The 23,903-nt window shown below is 23.9% G+C and overlaps 7 protein-coding genes across 7 annotated transcripts; 3 read left to right on the forward strand and 4 right to left on the reverse strand. All coding sequences in view use genetic code 6, as the record gives it.

The window, feature by feature from the left end:
* Positions 1–1,691: 1,691 nt before the first annotated feature.
* TTHERM_00471480 (cyclic nucleotide-binding domain protein) lies at positions 1,692–6,778 on the forward strand (the record flags this gene model as incomplete). Its single annotated transcript, XM_001033034.2, has 6 exons — positions 1,692–3,431; positions 3,550–3,797; positions 3,865–4,196; positions 4,253–4,351; positions 4,459–5,830; positions 5,890–6,778. 6 exons carry the CDS (start codon positions 1,692–1,694, stop codon positions 6,776–6,778), a joined length of 4,680 nt encoding a protein of 1,559 aa, XP_001033034.2.
* A 457-nt stretch (positions 6,779–7,235) lies between these two features.
* TTHERM_00471490 (small guanosine triphosphatase family Ras family protein) lies at positions 7,236–8,000 on the reverse strand (the record flags this gene model as incomplete). Its single annotated transcript, XM_001033035.3, has 2 exons — positions 7,236–7,678; positions 7,808–8,000. The coding sequence occupies 2 exons, from the start codon at positions 7,998–8,000 to the stop codon at positions 7,236–7,238; spliced, it is 636 nt and encodes a 211-aa protein (XP_001033035.2).
* A 443-nt stretch (positions 8,001–8,443) lies between these two features.
* On the reverse strand, positions 8,444–10,743 carry TTHERM_00471500 (hypothetical protein; the record flags this gene model as incomplete). The annotated part of the gene is made up of 5 exons (XM_001033036.2): positions 8,444–8,845; positions 8,902–9,664; positions 9,714–9,847; positions 9,906–10,250; positions 10,366–10,743. 5 exons carry the CDS (start codon positions 10,741–10,743, stop codon positions 8,444–8,446), a joined length of 2,022 nt encoding a protein of 673 aa, XP_001033036.2.
* A 1,193-nt stretch (positions 10,744–11,936) lies between these two features.
* On the forward strand, positions 11,937–12,953 carry TTHERM_00471510 (SNF7 family protein; the record flags this gene model as incomplete). The annotated part of the gene is made up of 3 exons (XM_001033037.4): positions 11,937–12,388; positions 12,498–12,618; positions 12,720–12,953. The coding sequence occupies exons 1-3, from the start codon at positions 12,024–12,026 to the stop codon at positions 12,951–12,953; spliced, it is 720 nt and encodes a 239-aa protein (XP_001033037.3). The 5' UTR covers positions 11,937–12,023.
* A 571-nt stretch (positions 12,954–13,524) lies between these two features.
* TTHERM_00471520 (hypothetical protein) lies at positions 13,525–16,610 on the reverse strand (the record flags this gene model as incomplete). Its single annotated transcript, XM_001033038.2, has 4 exons — positions 13,525–13,875; positions 13,936–14,150; positions 14,206–16,126; positions 16,293–16,610. 4 exons carry the CDS (start codon positions 16,608–16,610, stop codon positions 13,525–13,527), a joined length of 2,805 nt encoding a protein of 934 aa, XP_001033038.2.
* Positions 16,611–17,725: 1,115 nt separating this feature from the next.
* TTHERM_00471530 (valyl-tRNA synthetase) lies at positions 17,726–21,683 on the forward strand (the record flags this gene model as incomplete). The annotated part of the gene is made up of 10 exons (XM_001033039.3): positions 17,726–17,794; positions 18,020–18,366; positions 18,432–18,596; positions 18,765–19,138; positions 19,235–19,431; positions 19,481–19,861; positions 19,914–20,555; positions 20,630–21,262; positions 21,322–21,435; positions 21,492–21,683. 10 exons carry the CDS (start codon positions 17,726–17,728, stop codon positions 21,681–21,683), a joined length of 3,114 nt encoding a protein of 1,037 aa, XP_001033039.2.
* Positions 21,684–22,936: 1,253 nt separating this feature from the next.
* On the reverse strand, positions 22,937–23,853 carry TTHERM_00471540 (hypothetical protein; the record flags this gene model as incomplete). The annotated part of the gene is made up of 4 exons (XM_001033040.3): positions 22,937–23,033; positions 23,088–23,200; positions 23,419–23,492; positions 23,607–23,853. 4 exons carry the CDS (start codon positions 23,851–23,853, stop codon positions 22,937–22,939), a joined length of 531 nt encoding a protein of 176 aa, XP_001033040.2.
* Between the last annotated feature and the right edge of the window lie 50 nt (positions 23,854–23,903).

Raw genomic sequence — 23,903 nt, forward strand, 5'->3', positions numbered from 1 at the left:
AGAGTTATATTAAATATAATAGAATAGGATTGTAAAGACTTATTCTATTTATTGTATCTTTAAATTAGGTTATTTTACATAATATTAAATAGAAATCTTTGACTGAATTTCATTGCTAAAAAAAACTATTCTTCAAGTGTTAAGTCCATTTTTAGACTACTTCTGCAATAGAAAGGATTTATTCTTTTAAATACTAGGTTATTTAGCTAAGCTTTTTAATGACCAAATTACTATTCTATATAATACAATATGAATGAATATTTTTCAAATTTAGTGATTATTAAATACTTTTTTATATCCGTAAGTTAAAATGTATCTTTTATTAAATATACTGTTATTTAATTAGAAAAATAAAAATTATAAAATTAATATTAACACCAACTATATATGTACTAACTTTTCATATAATAATTTGATCATCATTTATAATAGCAATATAGCTCCTAAATATTAAATAAATTTATTTTAAAAATGAAATGCAAAATGTCTCATTTGAATAAATAAATAAAAAATAAAACGAGTTTCTAATTTTCAACTAATTGTCAAATTTATTTTAAAATATTTTTAAATCAAAAAATATTAATAAAACATAAATAATAATTAAAATCGATTTTTTGAAAATAAATTTAATTATATTTCGAATTGAGATATTAGACAATTAAACATATCTTATCACAAGTAGAGAATTGAATCTTAACAAAATTAGAAAGTAAGAAAGAAAAAAAAAATCTGAAAATTTATTTTTCATTCATTAGAAAGATGAAATTTAAATTGAGTAACATTTTTAAATTATATAAAATATTGGTTGTCAAAAATATTTTATGATATAAAAATAGCAAAAATTTTAATCAGATAAAAAATTAATAATTGATAAACCATCAATAAATAGATATTCCAAATATTTATTAAATTAATAAATGAAATCAAGTTAATAATTCTTATTTTTTACTTTTAAAGAATATTATAGCGCTTTGAAGACTTTATTTGATATTTCAATATTAAACTTAAATATTTGCTTGATGAGATATTTTTTTTTAATAATACTTCATATTTGATAATGTAATAAATGATTCACTCCATAAAAATAATTTAATTTAATGCAGCATAAATATGATTTTTATTATAATCAAAGTAAATATAGCTGAATGATTAAACAAGCATATATGTTTTTTATTGAAAAATAGTTAGAAGTAGTATTCAGTTTGTGAAGAAATGAGAAGACTAAAAATTTGTCAAAATATGAGTGGTTGTAAATAATCGTATGAATGTTTCTACTAAAAGTGATTAAATATTTGTTTGATTTTTTTATTATAGTTAAAAAAAATTATGCAATTTGATTAATATCTGCACGCAATATTGAATTGAATTACATAAATTTAGTAAATTAAGAAACTATCAAATTATTTTCTAAATTTGTATATTTGTTTCTTTCTTTAATTCATTCATAGATATCAATACAGTGAGCTTTTGGTTTATAAATTTTAATAAATTAATATACAGCTAAGTATTCAAGCAAGCTAAAGCATCCACAATATCTTCAAATATTTTGAATATACTTGAAGAACATTATTTTTATTGTTGCAGATTAAGATAAAACTGAACATAAATCTCTATTAATTATATTTTAAGCTACATTGAAAGTATTGAAAGTGAGCAATAAGAATTTTCAAATCATCAAAAGTTTGAAGCATATGTAATCTTCAAACGTAAGCTCTACTGAGTTTATAAATGACCATCAAAATAACGAAGAAGATCAGAATTACATTCAAAATGCTGGAAATGATATGATTCAAGAATCTAACATTTAGCTGTCTTTTCAAAAACAAAAATAATTAGAAGAAAATCAATTTCATAATTACACATAAAATTAATTAACATTAGCTAATATTTAAGAAGGTTTCTAATCTAATCACAACGATGGAGAAATATCCCCAGATAAGATAAAGTAAAAAAAAAAATAATTATTTGATCCTCGGGAGCATTAAAGTTTAATGGAATTACCGTAGCGTGAAATATAATCTGTTTATTCTCCCTCTTAGTAGTAAAATACTCCTTCTCAGAATGATTTATCTTTAAAGCTAGAAGTTAATCCCTCTAAGAGAGTTAATTCATCTGCTCATTTAAGCATTGATTTAAAGATTATTGAAGATAAACAAAAGAGATAGTCAGTAATAAAGTAGAAGCTTAGCGAAATGCAGGATCATTCTATTGATAATAGCGTAAAAGCTATTTCTAACGACTAGTAAAGTTAAATTGCTAAATTTGGATCTTAATTTGATCGAGATGATAATAACAAATATTAGATTTAAAGTCTCCTTCACTATAATTAGCATTAGGGTCTTTCACATTATAACAATATGTAAAACAAAAATTCTGCTAATAACAATACAAGTTTTTCTTCAGCTTAAAATCATAGAAATAATAGAAATTCATAGAATTATTTGTAATCTAACCAACAAAGCAACTAGGATGGCTAACAAAATATGTCTAATTTATAAATAGAAAAAAGTGGAATAAATAACATTTTACTAACACCTGACTCCAACAAATTTGGTGATGAGGGCATAACTTCTTCAAAGATGAAAAAAATAAAGCTCTCTTAGAATGCTTTTCCTGCAATATTACAATAAAAAAGGGATAGATTAGTTAATCTGTTTTTATAAAAATTAAAAGATTCAACAGTCTTGCTTCGTAAGCCATTCAACTTAAAAATGAGACATTACTCGATTATTAATGATTTATCTCTAATAACTACTTACAATTCTCATAAGACTTACTAGTATTCTGCTTTTGTTTAATTTTTTGGGAAAGTATTTATGATTCTATCTTCTAAGCTACCTAACATTTAAATGCTGGAGCCAAATTGTTTAGTATCTGTGTTAAATTCTATGGTGCAGTCTATATTAATTTTAATATTGATTTTTAGCACAACAGTATCTATGGTATTTCCCACAGGATAACCTTTTATAGATGATTTCTTAAACAAGTGGCTTGCTATTATTTGCATTTGCTTATTTGTTGTAGATATTTTTGTTCACTTTAACACTAACACTGTTGAAGAAACTGATGAAAAAAAAATTATACCTATCAACTCGAGATATGTTGTTGCATACACCTATATAAAAGGTGTATTCTTAGTTGATTTTTCAGCTATAGTAATATTAATAATTGACACTTAAATAGATTTGCACATGTATTCAAGCTATCTCTATTTCCTTAGAATATTTATATTCCTTAAGATCTTTAGCTTGATTCAGCATTAAACTATCATATATAACTATTTTATTACTAAGGGATATTATATAATAGTTTATAATTTAGTATAGATTATGTTTGTCATTTTCACTGTGGCTCATTTCTTTTCTTTAGCTTGGTTTGGAATTGCTTACAGATTACATAATTAAGATAATCTAGAAAACTGGTTAGATTAAGTATAACTATTTTATTCTTAATAATTACTTTTTACTGAAAAGGAATTTTTAAATATTTAAATATTTTTTATAATCATCAAGCAAAATATTTTAAAATTAAATTTAATATAAATAAAAGTAATAGATATATCACTCTTCTTGGTATGTGTAATACTTGAATTCTCTGTTTTGGGGATTGTCTTAACTGACTTTGTATGGTTCATATAAACCAAATACTACCAAAGAATTAATTCTTTCATGCTTCTCTATGGCTCTTGGATACATCTTTTTCTCATTTTTATTGTTATGGATAAAGTCTATTTATGATAAATGTAATTAAAATATTAATGAAGAAAGTTCACAGAAAAATGTTCAGATGATTAGCTCGTAAATTAAATATTATTTATTTGTCATATAATTATGAATTTAAAAAAATTTTGTATTTCATTTAAAGATACATGGCTAAAAAATCTGTCTCTAAAAGTCTGCAGTCAAGAGTGCTTTATCATATCTAGTAGGACTCTAAAAGAAAATAAAAAAAAGAAATAGAGGATAAAGAAAATAAAATTTTCGAAAGTCTTCCCATAGAACTTAGAAAAGAAATAAGTGAATAGTCAAATCTGAAAATTCTTCAAAAAATTGATATTTTTAACAAAATCTTTTCTTAGAAAACCTTAGACTCTCTTTTATTCTACATAGAAGAGATAAACTATTTACCTAATTAAGTCATATATTCAGAAAATAATCCTGATGACTTTTCTATTTTTTATATAGTAGATGGGTCAGGTAAAATTTTTTATTAGGTTTTTGAAAAGTTTACATATTTAATTAATTATTTAAAGTTGGTGTGTACCAAGGTGATCAAGTAGATTTTTAAAATATGAAGTACATTTAAACTTTAAAAAAGGGATAAGTCTTTGGAGAAATTTGCTTTTTTACAGGTTATTAAAAGTTTATAAATTAATTCTTCATTTAGACTTTATATAAAATTAATTTAATTTATAAATTATTGAATTTCAATAACTTTTTTAAATAAATTAATTAAAAGGATAACTAAGATAGGTAAGTATGGTAGCATTGGACTATGTTAAAGTTGGTAAAGTAAAAAGAGAGTCTGTCCTTTAGATTGTTAAAAATTAACAAGATGATCTTGAGAGGTTTTGCATGTTAAAAGATTCTTATATTTTATATGAAGATATAAGCTGCCTGGGAGTTAATTGCTACTCTTGTGGAAAAATAACTCACACAATCAATGATTGCCCTTTGATACACCCTTAATTTGATAAGGTTAAAATTATGCATCGCCATATTTATAGTGCAGAATAGATTAGAAATCAAAGTTATAAAAGAAGAAAGAAATATTCTCAAAGTTAGTATTTCATTATCAAAAAAGCTGTTAAAGTCTAATAATAACTTAAGGATGATAGCATCTGCTTTTAAAAATTGAATGATTTAATAGAGCAGCTTAATATTTATGAGCTTGATGAAGAAAATTATGAGGAAGAGGAAGAATTTGATGATGATGAGGACTATGCTGGAAATAGCAAAACTATTCCTGAAGAAGAAGAAACTTCACAGCCAAATGAATAAGACAAAATGAGAGATGATAATTATACTTTAAAGAACTTTTCAGACTAAGAAGACGAAGGATTAAAATTATAGTAGTAATAGTAGCAATCATTATTATTGTTATAACAATAATAAATTATGAAACAAAGCAAATAGTCTTCAGGTAATAATAATAACAATAATAATAACAGTGGTAGAGGAGAATCTAACACTCCTAATACAGCAAGCAATCCTCATGCCGAAAGTTCTAGCCAGTTAAGCAAGCAAGTTAAGTCATTAAGAAAAGATTCATCATCAAGCTAGATGAATGGAGATCCTATGGCAAATAAAGAGTACAGGAAGGAAATGACTTACAATACTGTTTATACTGATCAATAGTTTTAGGGATACGAATATTTTCTTTAAGAATCTACTAGCAATAATAATAACAATCCAAATATAAATACTTCTAATAATATAAATAGTAACAACCCGACTTTAAATATGGTGAGTAACAATGCTACCCTAAACAATATTAACACAAATGCATCAGTAGAAGCTAGAGTTAGTATTCCAGATTTAACTTAGCATTTAATTTATGATCATCAACCACCATAGAGAATTCAGAATAAGAAACTTACAACCTAGACTGCTCCACAAATATATAGTCGGACTAAGTCATTTGCATCAAGAAAAAGCAAGAAATAAAATTCCTCTCCAGATCAGTAAGCGTAGTCAGCTAATGAAAAATCAATACTTCAAGATCTGATTCTTGATCCTTCTCTATGCAAAGAGTTTACGAGAGATTACACATTGAGTTCTAAAAAATCAAATAAAAGACATCTTAAATTCGCAGATGAATCGATTCTAGGGTAATATATTTATATTGGTTTAAAGAAATATTTATTTAAATACTTACATTTTATTTTAGGATGAAGAGCGATAACAATTTAAAAAATAACAACCCCACTAGTACTTCTATCCAATTATCTCCTTATTAAGAAAGTTTGAGTTCAAAAGAAAGCAATTATTAAAATTCTGCTCAATAATCTACCTATGTCATTCAGCAATTTTAGAGTCTTTTATTAAAATTCTAGTCTGTATTCAGGTAGATGAGTTAAGCTTAAAGGTATAATAGTCTTGCTTAGTCTCTGGACTAAATGAAAAATTGTGATAGAGATTCGGATCTTCAGTACGACCTTAATTCACATAAGAATAGTATCAAAGATATAGACCATAAAAGCAGTAGTAATCAGACAAATAAGAAAATTGAAACTAGTGCTGTATTATATAAGCAGTATACTTCAGCATTAAGCAGATAAGGTGAAGAATGGAATTTAGATAAATTGAAAAATTACAAAATTTATTATCCTCACAACAATTTCTCATTCATTTATCCTCAAATTTAACTAGTACAAAGATTGAAAATCAAAGAAATATAGGCTATTCCTAACATACCTATAAAAATATCTCCTTCATAGCCTTAGGCTTAATATTAGCAAACAAACATTTATTTGCTTCATAACAACGAATACCCTTAGATAAACATTCCTAATTCACAAAATGATCATTTAATGGAGCCAAGAAAGACAATTTCAACTAACTTAACTTAAAATAGAACTAGAAAATCTTAATATTCTCTAACTTATGGTGTGTAAATAAATAGTAAACCTTTTAGGCATTTTGGCTCATTAAATTCTGGAAATTCCTCAGTGCAAAGGATTACCTCAAATTAAAATAATAAATACTAAAAAAACTAATTAAAGCAAAAAAATATTTCATAATCAAACAGTGATTATTCATATATAAAAAAATCTTGATCAGCTGTTAAAAAATCTAATTTACTAAAATTTGCTAAATATTTAATTGTCACAAAAAATAATTTTATAATATTGAGAATTTAATTAATTCTTTCATTCACTTTAATAATTTGTAGAGAAAAAATTTAATTAAAAAATATATTTATATGCATATCAAACAATTTAAAATAGTTTTGGTTTTTTTTATACTTATTTATCAAGTGTGATTGATCGATCATAAAAAGATTTGTTAGATTTTAGTGTAAATTATAAGTATTTTTATGAATTAATACAATTTTGTATAAATTTAATTTATTTATTATAAAAATATTTTTCATTTTGCAATAAATTAGGTATTTTTAATTAATTTCAATTTCCTAATAACAAAAATATTATTAAGCTTACATCTTTTTATCTCAATTAAACTTCTAAATTTATCATTTAAAAAACTTCAAAGCTAGTCTGGCAAAATTTTCTATCAAATCAAATTGCATCTAAATCTTCTTTTCTTCTTTGGTTTTGTTTTACTTTTACTTTATTTTTAATTTATGTCTTTCTACTAATTCTTCTATTTCCTGATCAAGTCCTCAAAAACTTCAACACAACCCTATCCTGTTTTAGCGCTTGTTTCTTTAAATAAGAGATTATGCTACTTAGCAAAGTTTTCGGCAAGCTCTCTTTTAACCTATCTTTCACTATCTAAGTCAAGCTTACTGCCTACTATAATTATCTATATATTCATTTCTTAAAATGTCTTTTGATTTATGCATTTAACCATTTCAATTCTCTTTACCAAACTCTTAACATCCTCAAATGACTCTTAATTATTAATACTATACATTAAAATAAAACACTATCCATTCCTTATCCACATATCTCTAAGTACTTCATAGTCTTCTTATCCTGCTGTATCAAGAATTTCTAATTATTAATAAAAGTTAATATTTAAAAGGCCTCATCTAACAATTGTTTTGAAAAAATTTCAAACATTTAAAAAGCCTGACAAATATAAGGCATAATTTTTAGAATTTATAAAGGATTAAAAATTACCTAGTTAAGTTACTAATCCATCTACTACTAAATTTTTATGATATGTATCTTAAAGTGTAGGAACATAATTTTCATCAAAATCATCATTCCTAAGACGCAATATCAAGCAAGTTTTGCCGACACCTCCTTAACCTAATACTACAATTTTAACAGCATCGGAATTACCCTAGCTACTAATACTATAATCGTCCATTTATTTGGATTTTATTTTAAATTATTGAATAATATTATTAAATTAAAAAATTTTAAATCCTTTTTCAATTTATTGATTATAAAATTATATGTTTGAGAAAATTTTATATGCAAGAATTAATATATCATATAAAGTATTAACCAACAGCTGATATAATTTTGTAATTTTGTAAAATGAATTCATTATTACACTTAAAATTAAAGAAAATCAAAATTAATATTGGAAATTCACTGAAGTTAAATAAATATTGACGAATATGTAAAAGACAAACAATTTATAGTTTGGTTTTAACATAATTTAATATTTAATTTCTTTTAATTTAAGTATTTTAAGATATTTTTTTAAATATTTTGTGATTTCCTTTTGTTTTTCAATTATTTACATGAATTTATAGTTCAACATTAATTAAAATTTTTTATTGCTTTTTTAGTTTTTTTATCTTATCAAAAATTTCCATACGTCATTCTTAGATTATTTTCAAAGACAGACCTAGTACTGTAGAATGTTTGCTTAAAACCAAGCTAATAATCTTTTGTTAATTTTTCTAGATCTTTTGCTTGATTACTTTTTTTAGAAAATTACTCTTTTATTTATTAATTAATAAGTAACTCATGTTTTTTTTTAGCTTACAATAAATCTCTCTCTCTGGGTAGCTTATATAAAGTGCTTAGACTTTTTTTAAAATCATTATTTGTAGGTTTTTTTATATGTTAATCAGGAGGATAAAATGTTCCACCTTTAGCCTTCCCCCAATTATTATCCTCAAGTATATTTAAATTAAATAAATCATTAGGCGATTTCTTTTGCTGTTGAGACTTATGTGTTCTTTCAGGAATCTGTGGAAGCTATATCAAAAACAAAAAAATTCTTTTAAATAAAATTAATTTTAAAAGTTACATACCTTTTTATCATTTGAAAGTGGACCATTTTTTTATTCATCTTAATATACAAATAAACCTTAAATTAGTTATGGATTTTCAATTTTAATAGACATATTTTGCTAACTATTATGCAAGGATTAAGCTCTTTTATTCTCTGATTTAAAAATAGACGAAAAATCATTAAATTTATTAAAGTTAATTTGTGACATATTTGAATCTAAATTAATTGATTGGAGTAATTGGTTTTTTTTTGTGTCTTACTGATTTAAATATAGATTTTGCAACGAATTATTACGATTCAGATTTCCTTTTTCTGTTAATTTATGATACTCGGATTTAGTAATATGTATTGGCTCATTCTCTTTATGCATCTTTAATTATCTATCTAGTTGCTCTAAATCTTAAATATCGTGTTTGTATTTCTCTCCTTCCTTTATCTTAGATTCAAAAATCAGCTTGACTCCTATAGAAGGCATAAAACTATCATATTCAAATGGAGTTGATTATTACATAACATTTTTAATAACATTTTTATCTAATCTAGTAAACGATTCTTGTCTAGAAACTTATTATTATGGCTAATTATTTGTTAGAGACTTTTTTCTTTTCATATCATTTAATATTTATTGTTATTACAATTATACAAACTTTTGATAATCTGTATTAATTAAATTAGGATTGACTATATTTGATTTTGATTCAATGTCTTTCATACTTTTTATAACCTGTTTACTAGATGTTGTATCCTTTCCTTTGATAAGGTGATCATCTTTTAAGTTATATCTTCATACATAATTAAAAAAGTAAGCACAAACTAAATTAATTTACTTACTGCACAACATAATTAGCTGGGGGTAGCTTTTCAGTTTTTATTCCTTTAGTATTTAGTATTTTTCCATCAAAATCATAAGTAAATTTATAACCCTTTATTTCTTTTTTCATTGTCTATTATTACTTTTTAATTTCCTTTTTCATAAAATAACAATGAACTTTATATACTAATTTGAAAACAAGTTTGTTATACTTCTTAAGCTTATTACTCTTATAGCTCCATCTCTTGTTTCCTTTTAATTTCTAACATTTTAATAACTCTAACTCTTTCTTCAAACTCATCATACTCAGGTGGTTTTTCCATGTTTACTGGGACAGGATCTTCGAAAATAGCTTCTATATTTTTTGTTTATCCATTCTTTTAGTTGCTAGTGTTAATCCTTCTCCATTTACTGACATCGGAAATTCTACTACTTTTTGAATGTGTAGATTCCTTATCACTATCAACATTTTTACTTTATAAGTTATTTTCTTCAATTGGTAATATAAAATCCACATTTATCACAGACCTCATCCATTAGTCAATTTTTTACCTTTTCTTTAGATTATTAAAATATTATTTATTTATAAAGTGTTTATTTGTACCCTTAATATAAATTTAGATGAAATCTAACAGAAAATATTAAAAAAATGAAGTCTAAAAATAAAATTACAGGTTCTTATTCTTCTAAAGTTTCTATATTTTAGTTACAACTATCATCGTCTAGTTCGTGATAGCCAAAAAGAAGCATTTTTTCACAATATAATAAACTATTACTAGCACTAAAAGGAATTACTTTTTATTCAATTTGATGAGTGAAAATATTTTAATCTAAATTTTTAAACACAAGCTTGATAAACTCACTTGCAACTTCAAGACTATCCTAAAGTCCAGAGCAAAATGTAGTATATTTAGAAGGACTTTCAGATTCAACACTTTGGGTATATAATTTACTGCTGGTTAAAAGTGGATGCAATTTCTGATATTAAATGTCTACTAAATCATCAAAAAATTCATCTCTTTCTGTAGAAAAACTTTTAGATATGCTCATAGATATGGTTTTATAAAATAACTTGAAGATTTGGAATATATTATTAAATTTTAAAAGACACAAATTTAAGTTAGCTTTAGAATTATGTTAAGTTTATCTTTTAGGCAATATTATAAATTATGGCTATTTTATCTAAATAACAAATTGTTTTTAAATACAATTAATCAAACAACTATTGTTATAACCTTAATATAGTAATTAAATTTAAATGGCTGTTTCAGTTCTTTCAATTCTTTCCTATTTTTTTTTGTTAAAATCATAAATAAATAAAATTTACTTCTAAAATACTAAATTTTTCAAAAATAATATCATTTTAATTTTATTTTATTAAGATTTAATTATGAAATTTTTCTTTTTGATTCATTAGCTTTTTGTTTGTTAATTGAAGATAAAAAATTAGTTAAATTCTATTTCGAAAAATATTTTCAAAAGATATGTAAATTAAATTAAAGTATCAAACTAAATTTTTCACAATGCTAAAATATATATTAAATCAATTTTATTTTCATCTGTAGCATAAAATTAAAATAGATAGTTCAATGTTAATTTGAATTTTAATTTTTTATTAGTATTTTCACAGAAGATAAAAGATACTCTAGTTGACCTTATTCTTTACTTTTTTTGATACAAAGTACAGAAAATTTTATTAATTATTTAAAATTAATTATTTAGAAATTTTTTACAAAGAAAAGGTCTCATTGTACTATTTTTTAAAATTTAAATTTACTCAAAAAATAGATCAGAAAACAAAATATAAAATTATTTTTTATCACAATTTTATTATTAATGCTATATACTAAATATTAATGAACTGATCAAGATAAGATCCAAGACTTAAAATTTAGTATTTAATACGAGATAATCTGTAGATAAATTTAGAATATTAATTCTAAATTTTTGAACAATATTAATTCTAAATTTTTGAACAATAAAAATATAAACAAAAAAATATGAAATGCGAACAAAAATAATCATATTCATATTCTTGCGATAAAAAAGAAGCAATTTATTCTTAGTTAAAGACTTTTGATTGTTGGTAAGCACTCAAAAAAAAATTTGTATTTGGATGATATCAGCAGAAAGATAAACAAAGTAATAGTCACGCTTGATGGAATAGAAAAAATTGATTAGAGAAAAATTCTAAAATCCTTCATTTTGATGATCTGCCTTTATTTTAGTTTGTAATTATTAAGGGAAAAAAAATAAAAGCTTTAAATTATAAAAAATAATAAATTAAAAGATCAAAAACAGAGAAAAGAATACAACTTACTAAAAATAAAATGTTCAAAAAACTTTTTGGAGGTAGCGAAAAGCCTTAAAAAGAAGCTCCCAAGCCATAGCCTGCTTAATAACCAGCCAACTAAGCTGCTAACTATTAAATGGAGTTTGAAAGACTTTAGTATTAAATAAAGTTATAAGAAGATAATTTTGAAAAGAAGATTGACAAGTATACCGAAAGAATTGATACATTGAGAGGTACCGTAAAAGAATTAGTAAGAAATGGAAAAAAGAAATAAGCCACATTCAAATTATAAGAAATATAATAACTTGAGTAATACATTAATAGAGCTGAAAATCAAAAGCAAGTCTTCTTGAAGGTTCGTATGCAACTTGAACATGGATTAGAAAATATGAATTCTACTGAGTAATTAATATTTATCATTTATTCATAAATGCTTCATTATTCTCGATACTATCTTCTATATTTGGTTATTATCATGCTATATATATCTAATAATCTTTTTTTATAATAGAGTTTTGTCTAAAGCTGCTTAAGTCTTAAAAGCTACCACAGATTTTGATAAGCTAGAAGAAACTTTAGGTGAATTGCAAGATATGGATGCAGACCAAAAGCAAATTGATTAGATGTTTGAGGTAAATAGCTAAAATATTAACTTTGTTGATTTATTAAGTTACTTCTTTACACTATATCTATAAAAATATCAAATAAATGCAATTAATTTTTTATAAATTAGCAATAAGCATAATTAGGAGTTAACAGCAGTGAAATTGAAGACGAACTTGCAGCCATTGAAAACGAATTAAAATAAGAAGAAGCCAACAAATTAAATACTCAAATTAATAATATCCCTGTTGCCAATGTTAATGTTTAATAATAATAACATGCAGTAGCTTAATAATAACCTGCCTAAAAATAGAAGCAAGATGATGCCTTTAGTAATGCTTTATTAGATTAACTTGCACTTTGATTCATTTATATTGAGTGATAATAATAACTATAACCAAAAACAAAATAATTTATTGCCAAATTTTTTTGATGTTTATCATAAAAAAAGTCTATTAGTATTTCATATAAATTTTATCAATGAATATTAACATAAAATTTAATTAAGAATTTTAACTGATTTTTTTCTTTTTATATTAAAATTGTTAAAAATGATTTCATAAATATTAAAATCCCAATTTATTTTAAATATTAAAATTAAAATTTTGTATTTTTTATTTCACTCTCTACAATAAACCATAGAATATCTTTCAATATAAATTTGAAAACATAAATCACATAGAAACCTTTGTGTCAAATTCATTTTTAGATTGAATTTATTTTTGAAAAAAAATGTAGTAAAATAATTATTTAAAATTACAAGATTTCCTTGTGATAATTATGTTTATCAAAACCAATTAATTAAGAGTAATTGATTTTAACTAAAACAAATTAAATCTTACTTAATTTCTCGGTAGATTAGAAATTGGAAAAAGTTTAAAAATATAAATAAGTAAGTAATAAAATAAATTGCTAAAATAAATAAATAAATAAAATCATTATAAGTTAGAGATTAAGTCTATAATATCTTTTGAGTTTATTTTACCTTCTAGTAAAATACTCTTAAATTAATCAAGGTCCACTTGTTATTCATTTGGTTTTATTACTTCAGTTAATATTAAATTTTCTATCATGTAATCAAATAGACTTTTTTCCCCTTACTTAGCTTTTTCATCTATTGATATTGTTAGAATTCTAAGTATTCTTTTAAATTCATCTTTATCTATTAATAATTTTTTCTTATCCAAAACTTTTAACTTCCCTTATTCTCCCTTTAAAATTTGTTCTTAATTATCTTCATTTCTATTCTCTTATAGTTCATCATCATCATCGTCTAGCTTGAAGAACTATTTTTCAAAAAAATTAATTTTTTTTTCATATTTTTTTTCCAAATAAATCTCAATTACTTTTAAGATAAATTATACATTTTACTCAACAGTTGCTGTTTTAGATACTAAAATTTCATAAAAAAATTTAAACACGTCCTTAGGTACAGATTAAAATGTGTCTTATGGATTAAGACCTAATGATAGAAGAATTCTATTTCTTAATGCAGGGCGATTGAATTTTAAAACTGAAAAAGTCTCTATTAAGACAGACATCATCAGTTAGCCCAGTTAAGCTATTTATTAATTTCAATTTAAATAATTTATTTATTTATTTTGTAAAATACTTACTTTTTTAAATAATATCTTTATCAGTGAGTGGATGAGCATTTTTGAAATCAGCCAAAGAATGTATTTTTATTTAATCTTCTTCCTCTTCCTCGTCATCTTCTTAAGCCTCCTCCATTTCTTTTTACCTAGTTTCACTTTATTACTACTACTATTATTCATATATTTGTTAATCATCTTCAAATTTATTTTATTGATACTCATCTTCTTCAAAATCATTTTATTGATTAGAAGAATTATTTTTTATAAATCTGTTAATATAGTCTTCTTATGCACTAATTTATTGTTAAATTTAGCTTTCAGTATTTTTATAACTTGAAACTTCATTTTAGAACTCTTCTTCTGTTTCTTCTTAAATATAAGCATTTGGCTACTCCTCTATACTCGACTACATTTCTTAAGATTTTTTCTTATTTTTACCTTTATCTTAATTATTTTAACTATTCTCATACTCAAGTTCCTCATCATATTCATTATATTACTCATACTCTTCAGGCTCAACCCCTTCTTCATCTTGCTCCTCTAATTTTTACCTATACTCTTCAGTGTATTTATGATTTGATTTAAGCTCGTCGGATTAGTAAACTAACTCTTTGTAAAGCTGCTAAATTGTTTAGTTTAGCTATAGCTTATTCTACATAGAGCTATTTTGTTACATCAGAGATGAATTATCTGAGTATAATCTACTTAAATTTGCTTTTGTTGTAGCCATTTATTCTTCTATTTTATTTTTTATACGATATAGCTTATCGCTTAAATCCTCTATTTTATTACTTCGCATGTTAATTTAGTTTAAATATTTATTCTTCGAATCACTGAATGTGTACTTAGCATTAACCTTAAATTTACCTTTCTTTTAATGAGATACAGCTTTTTTCTACAAGTATTGTATTTCAGTCAAATATTTTAATTTCATATCTTCTAAGTCTTTTAAATGAAGATTTTCTGCACTAGTTACTTTCTCATTATTATATAAACCTTACTATTCACTAATATCTCTTTAAGAATTTTGTAATAAAGTTTACTACTTTTCCACTATGCTTTACTCTATTTCTTGCACTTCACTATAATATTTGCTAATGCATATATCTTCTATTTACTTAGAAGGAGCTGATTAAGGTAGCAAATAGAGAGGCATACGAGTTAGCTTTTCACTTTCTTTTTCATAAGGCATTTCCAAAGGACGAGGATATTTGTAATTTTTAAAATTTAAAGAATTTAAAAAATAAAATTTTTTAGGATTTTTAATCTCTTCTCTTTTCTTCTCAGTAAATTTACTATTAGTTGATCTTAAGGTCCTTTAGCTCACACTATCTCTTCCAGCAGATGGAAAATAATTTAAGTTTGGTGTGCTTTATTCTCTTGAAAATTTAAAATTATTCTCAGTTGAATTCATTTATCTTAAATTATTTTAATTTTAATTTATTTCATTTGAGATATTTTAAATGATTTGCTATTTATATGTTTTAATTTAGTTATTTCCTTATTTGTTTGCTTCATTTTAATTCTTCTCATTAATATTCACTTCATTTTAAATATTATTCTATTGCTTGCTGAACTCATTTTCTTGATGTTAAAATTAAACCTATTACTTTTATTAAGTCAATTAAGTCAAGTTTCTAAGTTGGTTTAATTAATTAGTATTTCTTAGAGAAGAGTGAGGATATGTCGAAGTACTAGGTTTACTATTTTTATTTGATTCTTCTGGACTTTCATCTTGATTATTGTATTAACTATAATTGTCATTGCTTTATATTTTATTTCTTGCCATATTGTAAAGCACAGAATTCTCACTTATTTTTAAAATATGTTGAACAATTGCATTGCTATTTCTGTGGTAGAAATTCATAGGATTTTAATTTAGTAAGTCATTTTTCTTATATGATTACATACGCGGTAGCTTATTTTCACTAGTGCGAGCAACCTTTTAAGTTTAAATAAATATAACTTTTAATTGAATTTTTTTTCTTCTAAATAATGAAAGATGATTGGGTGAATTAGAATAAAATACCATATTATTAATATGATATTAATTCTAAATTGTATTTAAATCATCTATATATCTATTAAAATGTATAACTTAAATGTACTCGTTTTTAAGATTATTAAGATATAGGATTTTACTGTTTCTTAATCCCTAAAACTTATTCTCTTTATTAACTAAAGAAATCGCTTAAGGTAGTTGCATGAGCTTTTTTTATTTTCAAATTAGTAGTTGATATTGAAAATTTTGGTGGTTTTTCTGCTATCCAATCGCTACCTTGAGTCCCAGTACCAGATTTGGTTGATGATGGTTTTATATTTAAATCGTTTAGCTTTCCATTGCTACTTAACTCTCTGGGTTTAACTAACTATGATTCTAATTCTATCTTTTTTGCTAATTATTTACGAATTTTTCTTCTATCCATTTTTAATCACTATAATATTAGTAAAAATTTATCAGTAATCAATAAACAATAATTTAAAGGAAGGTATAATTATCAAAATTATAAATGTTATAAATTTATAAAATATTAGTTACAATTTAGCATATCAAAAAATAAAATAATTTAAGAGTGTAGTAAAATATAAATTATCAAATAAATATTAAAAATACTAATTAATGATATTTATTCTTTTCTAATATAGTCATTAAAAAACATCATTTTAAATTTTTATAAATTTTTATTTTAAAAACACATTTAATATAAATAAATTATACATATTGAAATTAAGAGAGATTGCAGTATATTTTTAAAATTTTATAGCAAATGCTAATTAAAGCATTTATTAGTTAGTATTTTGATTTATATGAATTAATTTTATTTACTAATAGAGATAGAAAAGAGTTTAATTAAAATATTTAAGTGAAATTAAATTTAATTAACCTATATTTTACATTAATTTAAAATAAAAAATCTAGTTTATTAAATACTAATCGATTAGAAAAGTAATTTAAAATTTAATATAAAATTATATTGAATAAAATGGAGTTGAGAAGATGATATAATCAATTCTTAAATAGAATTTTTCACATATTATTGTAAAGTTATAAAAATACCATGTAAATAATTAGAAAATTATTATATTTTAATTAATTATTATAGAGAAATTAAAGTGTCTCCAAATAGTTAAAAGTAGATAAATAAGTTTGGTTTTTATTTAAAATAGATGAATTAATATAATTTATATTCTTTTTTTTTTTTATTAAATGCCAATAAAGTAAACTTAATAATAAATAAAATTTATAATAATATTTTAATTTTAAGACTCTCTTTTTGTTAAAAAATACTAAAATTTGCTAAAAAAAGTCTCTTTCTTGAAAGGTAAGATTTTTCTAAATTAGATTTAGTAAAACAAAAATAAAAAGATAAGAGACACTAGGAAATTTCGCCAAAAAGATTTCCTATCTGAATAATTTATTAATAATTTATTTATTTAAATAAAAAAAAGTTTGTGACTTACTCAAATTACTTAGTGAGAAATAGTTAAATTTAGAAAAACTAAAAATTGGTTAATAATAGGTAGAATCTTATCAAAAAGAATGGATATTTTTGCACAAGAAGATATGAATAGATTAACACTTTTCAAATACTTTAGCACTTACAATAAAGTAAAAAAATAATTACTTTTTCCTGTTCTTTTCCATTTAAATTCAAATCATTTACTGATTAAATTAGCTATTGATTAAGATATGGAAATTATTTGAATTTTGTCATTTTTATTACTTGTTTACTCAAATAACTCATAAAATTTTTATTCTGATATGCGGCAACATGAAATTATTATAAATTTTGTTTTAGAATATTCTGAAATTTAAATATTTAAAATAATAAAGGCCTACTAAGCATATTAAGCTTAGCCTGCAGCTAATAAGAAAGTAGCTAGTTATCTTGTTTAGGATAAATCAAAACCTTAAGTTGAAGAAACTGACGTCGAACTAGATGAAGCTATTAAATAAAAAAGAAACTACGAGGCTATGCTTAAAGCTTATGAGCCTAAGTCCGTAGAATAACATTGGATGAGATTTTGGGAGTCTAAAAAATACTTCCATGCTAATCCTTAAAATGTATTGAATGGATCAAAAAAACCTTACGTTATGGTTATCCCTCCTCCTAATGTTACTGGTTATTTACATATTGGTCATGGTTTGACTACTGCTGTTGAAGATTCTATCATCAGAAGGTATATTATTTATTTTTCTCAAATGTTTTTTGGTTATTAAGTTATATTTATTATTTAATAATCAGAAAGAGAATGTTAGGTTTTGAAACTTTATACTTACCTGGTGTTGATCATGCAGGTATTGCCACACATTCAGTAGTTGAAAAGAAACTCTTAAAAGAAGAAAATAAGACTAGATTCTAAATTGGTCGTGAAGCTTTCGTTTCAAAGGTTTGGGAATGGAAGGAAAAGTAATTTATTTTGAAATACAAAATTCTATTTAAATTTATCAAAGAATGAGATAGGATAAATCAAATAAGAGAATTAATTTAATAAAAACATTCTTTATTTATTTTTATATTAAAGCTGTTTTAAATTTTTTAATGATTTTTTTTAAACTTATTTTTATGGAAATTAAGGCATGGTAACTAAATTACAAAGTAATTAAGAAGAGTAGGTGGTAGTTTAGATTGGGATAGATTCCACTTCACCATGGATGATCAACTTAGTTTAGCAGTTAAGGAAGCTTTTTGCATCTTATTTGAAAAGGGTTTAATCTACAGAAGTAACAGATTAGTTAACTGGAGTTGTGCTCTTAAAACAGCTATCAGTGATGTTGAAGTCAATCATGAAAGAATTGAAGAACCCATTACCAGAACCATTACTGGCCATGATGGAAAATACGAATTTGGTGTTCTCATTCACTTCTCATATAAGTTAAAAGAAGATCCTTCTAAGGAAATCATCGTTGCTACCACCCGTATTGAAACAATGTTGGGTGATGTTGCTGTTGGTATTAATTTATATTAGATAAATGCAATCTTTTTATGATAATCATATTTCTAAAAGTTATATTTTATTAACGGCTTTATTTAAAAATAACATTTAGCTGTCCATCCCAAGGATCCTAGATACAAAGATATCATTGGAAAGGAGCTCATCCATCCTTTCATCCCTGACAGAAAGATGATTGTCATTGCTGATGAAGAATTGGTTGATATGAATTTCGGTACAGGTGCTGTCAAGATTACTCCTGCTCATGATCCTAACGATTACAGATGTGGTTTACGTCACAATTTACCTTAAGTAATTACTCTATCAAATAGATTAAAATATAAAAGCTTTTTATTAAAAGATTAACATTTTAGACGATAATGGTTTGATTAACGAAAATGGTGGACCCTACAAAGGATTAAAGAGATTCGACTGCAGAAATAAAATTATTGAAGATTTGAAGACTATCGGATCTTTCAAGGATAAGACCAAGAATCCTATGTCTATCGGTTTTTGCTCTCGTTCCGGAGATGTTATCGAACCTATGCTTAGACCTCAATGGTACATAAGCTGCACTGAAATTTCAAAGGAAATGTGCCGTATTGTTGAATAAGGAGAATTAAAAATACATCCTCAAGGTGAATTCGAAAGTAATTGGTTCTAATTTATGAGAAATCCTCAAGATTGGTGTATTTCTCGTTAACTCTGGTGGGGTCACAGAATTCCTGCTTATTAATACAGAGTAATATAATATTTAATTTAAAATACAATAATAACAATAAATAAAATTTTAGGTGAAAGGAACTTCTACATCTAGCGATGGTACTGTTACTACTAACTGGGTAGTAGGAAGAACTGAGGATGAAGCTTTAGAACGTGCTGCTAAAAATTTAGGAGTTAGTAAAGATTAAATTGAGTTAATTTAAGATGAAGATGTACTTGATACTTGGTTCTCAAGTGCTCTTTTCCCTTTCTCTACTATGGGATGGCCTAATTAAACTGATGATTTGTAAGCATTTTATCCTAACTCTATCCTTGAAACAGGTTGGGACATTCTTTTCTTCTGGGTAGCTCGTATGGTTATGATGGGTCTCCTATTACTTAATAAGCTTCCTTTCAAGGATGTCTTCCTTCATCCTATGATTAGAGACTCTCAAGGTGAAAAGATGTCTAAATCAAAGGGTAATGTCATTGACCCTCTAGAAATTATTGATGGTTGCAATCTTCAAACTTTGATTCAAAAGATTTAGGAAGGCAATTTGGACAAGAAAGAAATGAACAGAGCTGTCTAACTAAAGTCAAAGGAATACCCTGAAGGTTTCCCTGAATGTGGAAGTGATGCATTACGTTATGGTTTATTGGCATACATGCAACAACCTAGATCCATCAATCTTGATATCAAATAAATTATTGGATATAGAGAATTCTGCAACAAGGTAAAATAAATAAATAATTAAATTAATACGATTGATAGAATGATTGCTTTAATCCGTTTTTTATATTTTCGTAGATTTGGTAGAGTGCCAAGTTTGGTCTTATGTATATTCCCAGAGACTTCAAGTATAATAGATCATTCGAATATGATTAACTCCTCTTCATCAATAAGTGGATTCTTTCAAGATTTAACAAAGCTGTTAAAGACGTTAACCAATATTTTGATAATTATGACTTTGGTAATGTTACTATTGCCTTCTAGAATTTCTGGAGAGACAATCTTTGTGATATCTATCTTGAAGCCATTAAGCCTATTATTTATGGAACAGATGAAGCTTAAAAGAACCAAACTATCAATACTTTATTCTTCGTTCTTGAATCTGGTTTAAGATTACTCCATCCCATGATGCCTTTCTTGAGTGAAGAACTTTATCAAAAGTTCCCTGCTTTCCAAGAAAAAGGTGAATCTATTTGCATCAACGCCTATCCAGTTGAAAATCCTACCTTCGACAATCAATCTCTTGAAGCTGACTTCAACATTATTAATTCTATTGCTAAAACAATTCGTTCTCTTATTGCTAACGTTAATCTTCCTAAAAATGTTAGTCCTTAATGTTATGCTGTTTTACTTGGAGATAACACTGCTCACCTTTCTAATTTAATTACTTCATAAGCTAAGCTTATCAGCACTCTTGCAAAAACCTCATCTGTAAAAATATTTTTTTAAAAAAAGATTTTCTTAAAATGTATTTAAACTTATTAATATAGATTGAAATTAAGTAAAACGAAGCTAGCGTTCCTGCTGGTTGCATTCCAAATGCAGTTGGAGGTCATCTTATTGCATACGTTAATGTGAAAGAATATATCGATGTTATCACTGAAGTAAATTTTGGATTAAATTAATGTTTTAACTGTAAATTTAAAAAAATATAAAATAGATAACAAGATAAGATAAGAAGTTAGCTGAAGCTTAAAAGTCTCTTGATGATGCTATTAAGAAAACCAAAATTCCTAACTATGAAACAAAAGTTCCTGAAAATATTAAGCAGGCAAACAAAGAAAAAATCGATACCATTACTTAGAACGTTAAACTTTTACAAGATATTATTAAAATTTTAAAGAGCTTTTGAGCTATTAAGCGAAGAATTTAAATTTTATTTTACTTATTTTTAAAGATTAGTTAATAAAAATGTGAAATTTATATTATGTTAGTTGTTTTTTTTTTTAAATTTATTAAATATTAAATTCCTTAAATTAATAATTTAATTTTAAAATAAATTATTTATTTATTTTGTTTTAATCAAATTAATCAAATTAATCATTTTATATTTTTATTTTAAAATTTATTGTTAAAAAGATTGAAGAAATTTAAAAAAACAGGTTATAATTTTAAATTTACTAAAATTTTCTTTAAAATATTATTTAATTATTTTTAAAACAAAATTATTTGTTCACACTCTTTTATATTTCTAAGTAAATATTTTGATAAAAAATAAACAATAAATTGATTTATAATAAATTGTCCTTGAAGATTGTAAAAGATTAAAAAATTTGATTATAAATTCTCTTAAAGCCATCAATATTTTTTGAATGACAAAAAATTAATTGAGAATAATTTACAAATAATTTTTTTCTGATGAGGTTGGGATAAATTTTTTTTTTTCTATATTAAACAGGTTTCGTTGAATTTGGTTGAGTATTTAATTATTTAAATGTATATTCTTAAAATAAGAGAGGAGTTTTTTGGCCTTTAAAATTCAAACATTTCAAATAGATTGGTTGGTTTAATTGAGAATTAAGAAGGCTAATCAAATAATTCAAGAAATTTCTAATTTTTTAACCTTGAAGGAAAAAAGGCCTTTAAATAAAAGTAATAAGAGTGTGATATAAAAGAAAATGATTAGTAAATAAATAAATATATATATATAAATATAAATAAATTTGCATAAAATTTTAGTAAACTAAATAGGTTTTTGTTATATTTTTCTAACTAAAATGCTTGATAGAGTTTTTTTAATATCAAATTATATTATAGATAGATAGTCATTCCAAAAGAATATGTATTTAAAAAGATAAGTGATTTCACTCAAATATACCAACTATGGATGACAATAATTTTTACTTTTATACTGATTTTAAGTAATTCATCTTTCTTATTTGTTTCGTTATAAATCCATTTTTAAAGTAATCATAAAAAGTAGTAGAGAAAGAGTATGTGAATAGATTCTTCAAATCACCATTATGATATTTATATAGCATTAAGTATAATTAAATTCTCCTTCTTCATAATAATCTAATTTGTTAGTAGGTATTTTTCTAAATTAATTATCTCCTTCCTAATTAATAATAATTCAAGATAGTTGTATTTAATTATTTCATGAGCTCAAAAAGCAAACTAGGCACTTGAACTGTTTGAATTAGCTGAACTTCCAGTTCCAAAGGCAGTGCTGTCATTCCAACTTAAGACTAAGCTTTCAGAACTTTTTAAAAAAAATGTTTTTTAGTTAAGGATAAAATATTAAAATAAGAATTACAATTGTGAATTGTTAAATTCTTAGTCGTATTCATAGTCACTGATAACTGATTCAACATCGTTCAAGCTAAAGTCATCCATTTACATAGGATTTTAAACAATTTAAACAGCATGCTATTTTTAAATTAAAATTAATTAAGTTAGAGTGAAAAAGTTGTTATCTTGTATAAAAGCTTAAATTTTATTAATCTATTTTAAATTTATAATTTTATCTTCAAAAGTGAAGTTAGAAGTTTTTTTCTTTATATTTATTTTTTTTAGTTATATTATTTTATGCGAAATAGATTTTTAAAGTATTCAGCTATATTAAAAAAAAAAAAAATAGTTTTTACCACAAATTAGTTTGTCTTAATTTTTTCGAAGTCTCCTTATTTACCAGTTTGAGGAGTATATAAAGACTCATTTGCTATAAAATAAAATAAAAATGAGTAATTAATTTTAAAAATTCTGCGATTAGTGAATTTTTTATAAAATTTTCATGAATGAAAATTGAAATAAATTCAATTAATGAAATATTTACTCAATCCTTAGAGTCCTTAGTTATTTTCTTGAACAGGTAAGCGATAAAACTTCTAATATAACATTTTATCGCGGTATTATTAATTTAATTTGTAATAATTAGGATATCCAAATAGAGAAAACAAATAACCCTAGAGGGAATCATTTTATAGCTTATGCTAGAGAAGTATAGGAGTCCACCTTAAGGCTTGACGTGAAACATTTTACTTTTTAAAAAGCAGTTTGGTAATAAAAAACAGCTTTACCATTTAATATCAAGTTTGTAATTAAATTATTTTTATAAAGTCCCTCAACTGAG

Source organism: Tetrahymena thermophila (assembly GCF_000189635.1).
Source record: "Tetrahymena thermophila SB210 genomic scaffold scf_8254565, whole genome shotgun sequence".
Taxonomy (NCBI): domain Eukaryota; phylum Ciliophora; class Oligohymenophorea; order Hymenostomatida; family Tetrahymenidae; genus Tetrahymena; species Tetrahymena thermophila.